The sequence below is a fragment of the Alligator mississippiensis genome, chromosome 7, assembly GCF_030867095.1.
Source record: "Alligator mississippiensis isolate rAllMis1 chromosome 7, rAllMis1, whole genome shotgun sequence".
NCBI classification, from domain to species: Eukaryota; Metazoa; Chordata; order Crocodylia; family Alligatoridae; genus Alligator; species Alligator mississippiensis.
Genome location: NC_081830.1, coordinates 23,829,132 through 23,836,193, shown reverse-complemented (window position 1 = coordinate 23,836,193; position 7,062 = coordinate 23,829,132). Strand labels below are relative to the sequence as shown.

The 7,062-nt window shown below is 45.2% G+C and overlaps 1 protein-coding gene across 1 annotated transcript in view; it reads right to left on the bottom strand.

The window, feature by feature from the left end:
* Window positions 1-1,316: 1,316 nt before the first annotated feature.
* ADRA1A (adrenoceptor alpha 1A) overlaps window positions 1,317-7,062 on the bottom strand; it is a 29,356-nt gene continuing 23,610 nt past the window's right edge. The window contains exon 3 of the mRNA XM_019482446.2: window positions 1,317-2,239. Within this exon, the coding sequence (XP_019337991.1) occupies window positions 1,719-2,239 (521 nt within the window). The 3' untranslated portion in view covers window positions 1,317-1,718. The remainder of the gene's footprint in view (window positions 2,240-7,062) is intronic.

Sequence of the window (7,062 nt, the reverse complement as noted above, 5' to 3'; positions counted from 1 at the left end):
CTTTGTGCTTTGTGACAAGAAAGCTGCTTTATTACTTGGCAGGCTCAGTAGGTAATTATGTTATGAGCTGCTTATTCCTAATGCTGTACAGATAATTCCTCCCACCATCACTTCCAGGTGCAGACCTGTTTATTTGTTTGAATAACTAAGGTAAAATATAATCACTCCAATTGTTTTCCTTCAGCATTCACAGTCAAGGGCAGGAGGAGAAGGGGACAATTTTATCTCATATAGGTTTAACTTCCATTGATCTGAACAGAAATAAGGGGCCAAATTCTGAGGTGGGAGTCTCCAGGACCTTACTTTGGGAGCATCAAGGGAAGAATGCAGTAAAGATCTGCAGCAGAGCAGCAGTAAAACATCTGAATATCTTCCAATTATTGCAATACATCAACATGCCACAACCTGGCTACTGCAACTACCTGGAAGTGGAGGGGTTTAATATGTCAATAGCCCTTTGGAGGCCTTACCATGACTAAGAAAATAAAACGGTGCAAAAAAATCACCCTCAAGTGCATAAATCTCACCCAGATACAGGTATTTTTACAATATAACTAAGGTGCAAAATCCTTTTAAATGAACCTGGAAGGACTGAGTTCACATTTTGTTTGTTTTTAATTTTTTTTTTTAAGGAGGAAACTGGCAGATTTCTTTTTTCTTTAAATGAGGTGCAATGCAACTCTTTTGATCATGTTTTGCTTTGGGATGGAGTTTACTGGAATCCAGAATACAAAGTGGGACTTAAGGCAGTGCTGCCAAGCAGGGCAAAAGCTGAGGGGATGTTTCCACTAAATCTGCAAGCTGAACTCACCAAAACTTCAACATCGTTGAGGTCAGGCCAGGGAATGCTGTCCAAGGCAGGAAGCTACACCCTCCACTGGTATTGCTCACCATCACTCCATTGACAGCAAAGTGAATGGTGCTACACAGATCTGCACCAGTGGAGGAAATGACCCAGTGTGTTGTCAACTCCCTGTTTTCTTCAATAGCCTGGGATGCTCAGTACCTCACAGGATTGGGACTGGAACTGAACAGAGGCACAAAACAGTTGAAAAGCCATCACACATCCCTACTGAATACCCCTGTTGAAGGACACTCCAAGATATGTAACATTCTGTGCAAAGCTTTCCCTTCCCCAGGCCCTCAGCTTGAACTGCACTAAATCAACAAGTTCAGCCTAAAAAAAAATAAATAAATAAAAAGAGATCATAAAATGGCTCTAAAATTAGAGCCCTTTGAAAGCATCCATGCCAAAAATCACTACAATATTTTATGGTACTCATTGGGACTTCCCCCCCCCCCCCCCTCTGTTTTCATTGAGCTTCAAAACCAGAAGGGTTGGAGCTGTAAAATAAAAGGTTACAGTGAAAAAATAAGGCCATTAAGCAGCAAGGAAACATTGCTATAATCATTCCAAGTGGCCAGATGACTATCGTGTCTGCAATGCCCATTGAACTCAATTGTAAGATTGCCAGTGACTTCACTGGACTTTGGATCAGACCCACCACCCACTGAAGTTAACTTCAGTTCCCCACACATCTCGAGCTGCTTTTCAAAGTTAAGCTGTCGACCTCTGTGATCGCCATACTGCAACCCCTACCCTGAATTCCTATTAAGAAAAGCAACCTCCCACTAGCAGTGCCACCAGGTTGCCAGAGCTGAAAAATCACGTCAAGATTCCTCCATGACCCTTCCTGCTAGAGCTCTCAATCCCTTCTTTAGACCTCCTCCCCATTCTCACTGAGGGAGATGGTGTGTATTTTAATTGTGGGCACTTTACGGTTCTCCCGGACAGTATTCCCTGATGTGCCAGTACAGCAGCATGCCCTTAAGAACCCTTTGCTCTTTACTTTGGCAACTGTGCAGCTTGACTGGTCCTTAGAAATTGCACTTTTTGCAGACATGCTTTGCATGGTGGAGAACATCTTCCACTCGCAGACCCCATCGGATTTGGAAATCTTATAGAAGGTTTCCCCAGAGCCGACAGGGATACGGACCACGTCCTTGCCACTTTCCATGGCCGGGCTACTTGGATGATTGAGGTTAAAGCCAAAGGATTGCTTCTTAGTAGATTGCTTCCTCAAGGGGCACTGAACTCTTAGGATGTTCTGGAATGCTTTTTTAAACTCTTGACTTGAGCACGGGTAGATGATGGGATTGATGCAGCTGTTTAAATATCCAAGCCAAAATGTTATTTTAAAAACTGTGTCCGGGGGCTTGATTGCAGGAAAGAAAGAACCTGGAATGGAAAAGATGTGGAGCATTAAGGCAAAGCCAGCAAGACACTGTAGATAATCAACTGAAAAAAAAAAAATAAAGCACAGGAAAATAAAATTCAAGGCTGTTTGGTTGCTCTGACAACAAGTAACTCACAAAACCTCTGCTCTCTGTGAAAGAGAGCATCTTAGTGTGCATGGTGTTGAACAGTCATATGGATGGTATCTAACTGTTCCCAAGGGCAGGTTCTACATATCTGCTCAATTAGGAAGGCAGCCGTAATTTCATATGTCGGTTCTGCAGAGTCCTAAGGCAAGCAGCTGCAAGTGTTGACAAGAAGTGACTTAGGGGAAATTACTTTCTCCCTAGAGATGTAGCACCAGACTGCTCAGCTAAATAACAGGAATACTCAGGAGATAATGGAGTGGGATTTGATATGCAAAGGGAATCACCACTTCAGGGATCAGATCAAATACAAAAGGAGAATCAGTCAGCGGCTCACTTTCTGGCTGATGTTTCTGAATGTTCCTGAAGGAACTGGATACTTGATTCCCTCAGGAACTTCTGAACATCCTTAAGATATTATTGTATCATGGGACTAATCCATTAAGTTCCCCTCTACTTCGGTGAGCAATGGATCAAGCCCCATGAACTGTAACTATATAAACGTGATGATACAATTTGCTTGCCTGTAATAGGAGAGCACTGTACTTGATGGCCCTGGAGATCCCTTCCAGTCCTAAGTCCCCATGAAATCTATAAGCAGTTTCTAAAGGTCTTTAATTGACCTGCATAGGGAGTGCCTAGAAACTTAACAGGAGCTGCTAGTGAACTGTAAGGATGTTTCCCACTTAAGTAGCTTAAGGAGAAAAAGCAAAGTCTTGCATTGCACCTCTATCAGCAGATATCAAAGCATTTTCCAAAGACAAACAGTATTATGCTCTCTATTTGACAGATAGGGAAACGGAGGTACTGAGGGAGAAATGACTTGCCAAAGGTTACCCTCCAGATCAGTGGCAGAACTAGAAATTAGAACCAAGGCTCTATTTTGTAGGCAACACTATCTTTCTTTGTTGAACTATAACCAGCAACAGGGAACACACTGATTGAGAAATACACTTCAACTCTGCTTTCACTTCCAAAGGAAACCCAGTTGGGAGTTGAGAGGGTGACAAGGACACAGTTACAACAACAGCGGGATCCAGCTGTATATGATGGGAGAGAATGTGCAGATGTGCATATGGCAGGCACACTGACCTGACAGCCCACTCCTTAATTAATAACTTAATAAAAATGCAATTGTTCCCATGAATATGATTTATTCATTATTTACTTCAAAAATTCTTCCATAAAAGAAAGCAGCCAGCAATTCAGGATATGATGTCTCCTGGGATCTATGAAACCCACAGACCACAGCTACAATTTGTATGTGGCCAGCAACAGGGCACAGAACTACAGAAACTAGATCAAACCAGGGGCTCATCTAGTACAAGCGTGCTATTTCTGACAGCAATCAGCACCAACAGCTTCATCAGAAAGAATGGCATCAGTAAAAAGCTATAATAGCCCAAGAAGGGCTTTCTCCCTGATATCCATTAATACAAACTCTCTCTATGCTGTATTTTTTTAGACCATAAGCAGAACTAACTGCATATCAGATATTCACAACTGTCCTCAGCTCCATTGATTACCAGTACAAGGTTAAATGTAGTTGGTTTATTACATCCCTCCTGGGTTGCAGTAGACTTTCCCTTCTCTGAGCCAAACTTCTACATTCAGGTGGGCCCCTTTATTTTTGGTACACAATATGAAAGGAGGGAAGATTAGATTTTTAGAAAAATCACTCTCATAACCAGGGATCCTGTTTTTTTGTTCACTGCAGGAAAACGCAGGAAAACACAGATTTTCTCATTTTAAGGAGAAAACCACAGGTTTTTTTCCTTTCATGGAGAAAAGCAGGGAACAGCAGGTTTCCCCTTGCAGGCTAGCAGAGTTCCAGCCTGCAAGGGGCTGGGGGGAATGGGAGGAGGGCAATCAGGCAGGGGGTGTCACATGCATATACATGCACACACAGGCACGTAGCAGCCAGGCACATGAAGAGCAGCTCCTGGAGCAACCTGTAGGTTAGTCTGGAGTGGGACAGATTAAGATCCCCATAGTGAGGGAGGGAGGAAGTTGGACAGGGCTGGAGGCACTGCCCACCTGGGGCAGTGTGCGGGGCCAGGGATTTGGGGGCCAGGGCCAAGGTAAGAATGCATGGCCATAGGGTCCGAGCAGGGAGCAGGATGGAGCTGCAGCCAGTTCTTCTGGGGGTTGGCAGGGGGGCTGGCTCCCCACCATTGCACACACTCCTGGGGGGAAGGGGGGACACATGCTCCCCAGATAACCAGGGGCAGATGCAGACTGCCCACTGCAGGCTCAGGACTCCCCTTCCTACTGCCCGCCCCCTGGGGCCCAGCAGAACCTGGCATGGCAGGGAAGAGCGGGGTGAGGAGGCTCAGTGCCACCACTGGGAGTCCTGCACTGCCATGGCAGCAGTGGGTGTGGCGGCACAGAGTTGTGCCCCCTGCTGCTACTGGGCAGGCAAGGAGCACCTCACCATGGCAGCGTGGGGTTCCCAGCGGTGGCACCAACCATCCCCACCCTGCTCTGCCCTTCCCTGCCATGCCAGGGGGAAGGCAGAAGGGCAGGGAGCCCCGAGCCAACAGCGGGCAGCCCGTATCTGCCCTCCCCCACAGGCTTCACTCCAACCATGCTGCCTGTGGGGGAGGGGGATCCAGGCTCCATGCTCCACTTCAGCCGCAGCAGCCACCACCTCCCACAGATGGCAGCTGGGGCTCGGACACTGCTGGGGGGAGCAGGGGCTCAGGACCTGGGTCCCTGGCCCTGTAGCCCTGGCAGCCGGAGGGGGGGGCAGCTATGGGTGTGGAGTGAGAGGCACCGGCAGGACTGGGGGGCTGTACATTGGGAGTGAGGGGCAATGGCATGGGCAGGGCACTGGCATATCAGGGCTGTTCAGTCCACATAGTAATGGGGGATGGGAGGTGGGGGGGAACAGCCGCAGCGGGACCCACATCCTGGTAAACAAAGGGGGCAGGGGGAGCTCTGGTTTTCCATGATAAAAAACCCAAAATCAAATGCCAAAATGTATTGGTATTTAGAATTTATTTTATTATAGTGATTGAGGTACTGGTAGGCTTCCAAACTGCTTTAAATATGTAAATATATCAATAAAACATTGTGTTCAACTGATACCTATATAGATAGTGGTGTTTCATTTTAATCGTGGAAAACGTGGATTTGGGGTTTTTTAATTAGAGAATCTGAGAGGGGAGGTTGAGATTTTTAAACAGAGAAAACCAGGATCCCTGCCCATAACCACATTTTCTGTTCATTGTACTTGGAAACTGATGTCTAGTTTCCATCTTGGGGTTAAATAGTTATTATTTCGGAAAAATACTGAACATTTGTCATCACTGCTGTATATATTAAATGAGTTGCCTTGTGCAGATACCTGCCTTCTATCTTTTTTCCCATGTGGAACATGGACTGTGCATGTGTCATAAACCCTGTTCGGCTTTTTAAACTAGAAAGTATTTGTTAGCTCAACCAGGTAAGAGCGGCACTTTTAGATCAAGATAGGAGTCTGAGTCAACTAGTTGCTATTTAGTTCTTCATGAGGAAGGACAGCTGTGTGTCCCCTTATTGATCACAGAATATTTTCCATGCATTTTACTATATATTTCCAGTCTTTGGCTGAACCCAGACATTTTGCCATGGAAGGAGAGTATACAGTGAACAGACATACTAAAAGGAAATTTTATTCTACAAAGAGCAGAAAAATTAATCTGAATGACTTCCATGTAATGAGAGATATTAATGATTTTTTTAAATTTCATCAACTATTCAAACATCCACAGAAACTCCCCAAAATAAAAGTCATGCTTTTACCCAGTTTTCTTGTCCAGCTATAGAACAGCAGAACTTTTTGTTTTAAAAAAGTTGCTTTGAAATATTTTTTTTTAAATTGTTAACGTTCTTAAGTCATTGATTTCTTTTACTGTTTTGGACCAGCTGCAAATAAATATTGGTGTCTTTTACACAGATATATGACATGTTCTGCCATTATCTGTAGCCTCCCTTACGCATAACAATGCTAAAAAATCTCATACAGAGTAAAACTGACCCCTGGTCAAAGGCCCAACATATTATCTATTCACTATTTACATCACACTTCAGCCAAACGACTAAAAGCATTGTTAGAATGTGCTCCAGGGCTTAAATAGTGGATAGGTCTCAGGTTGGCTCTCTCCAGGGAAATGCATTTCACCTATAAATTTAATTGTAACAAAAAAGTTTTCCAACCATTATTCAAATAACAGCTTTGATAAAAAAAAGAGAGAGTATGAAAGCAGAAGAGAAAGCAACACAGGCCTCGATTTGAAAGATGAATAGACTGATAGGGCACATCCAGACAAGCATGCACTACGTTTCCCCAGGGACAACCAGCAGCGGCACGTAGTTGAACCGCTGCTAGCTATCCCTGGGGAATCCCTCTGCACACATGCCCTGGTGGGGGGCAAATTGCCCTAGATGAGGTAGAGGAGGCTGTGGCCAGTACCTGAGCTGACCCCAGCAGCTTTCCCTGGGGTCCTGGGGGCCTCCTGGGGCTGCAGTGACGGCATTCTGCATGTGCAGGGCCTAGCTGGCAGCCGGGGCATGGCTCTGGCCAGTCAGGCTCTGGTTTTGGGCAGCACATGCTGCTGCCATGTGCACCATGCCACTTCTTTTTGGCGTGCTTTTTTTTTTTTTTATACCAGGATTTTCCTGAAAATATGCAGCATG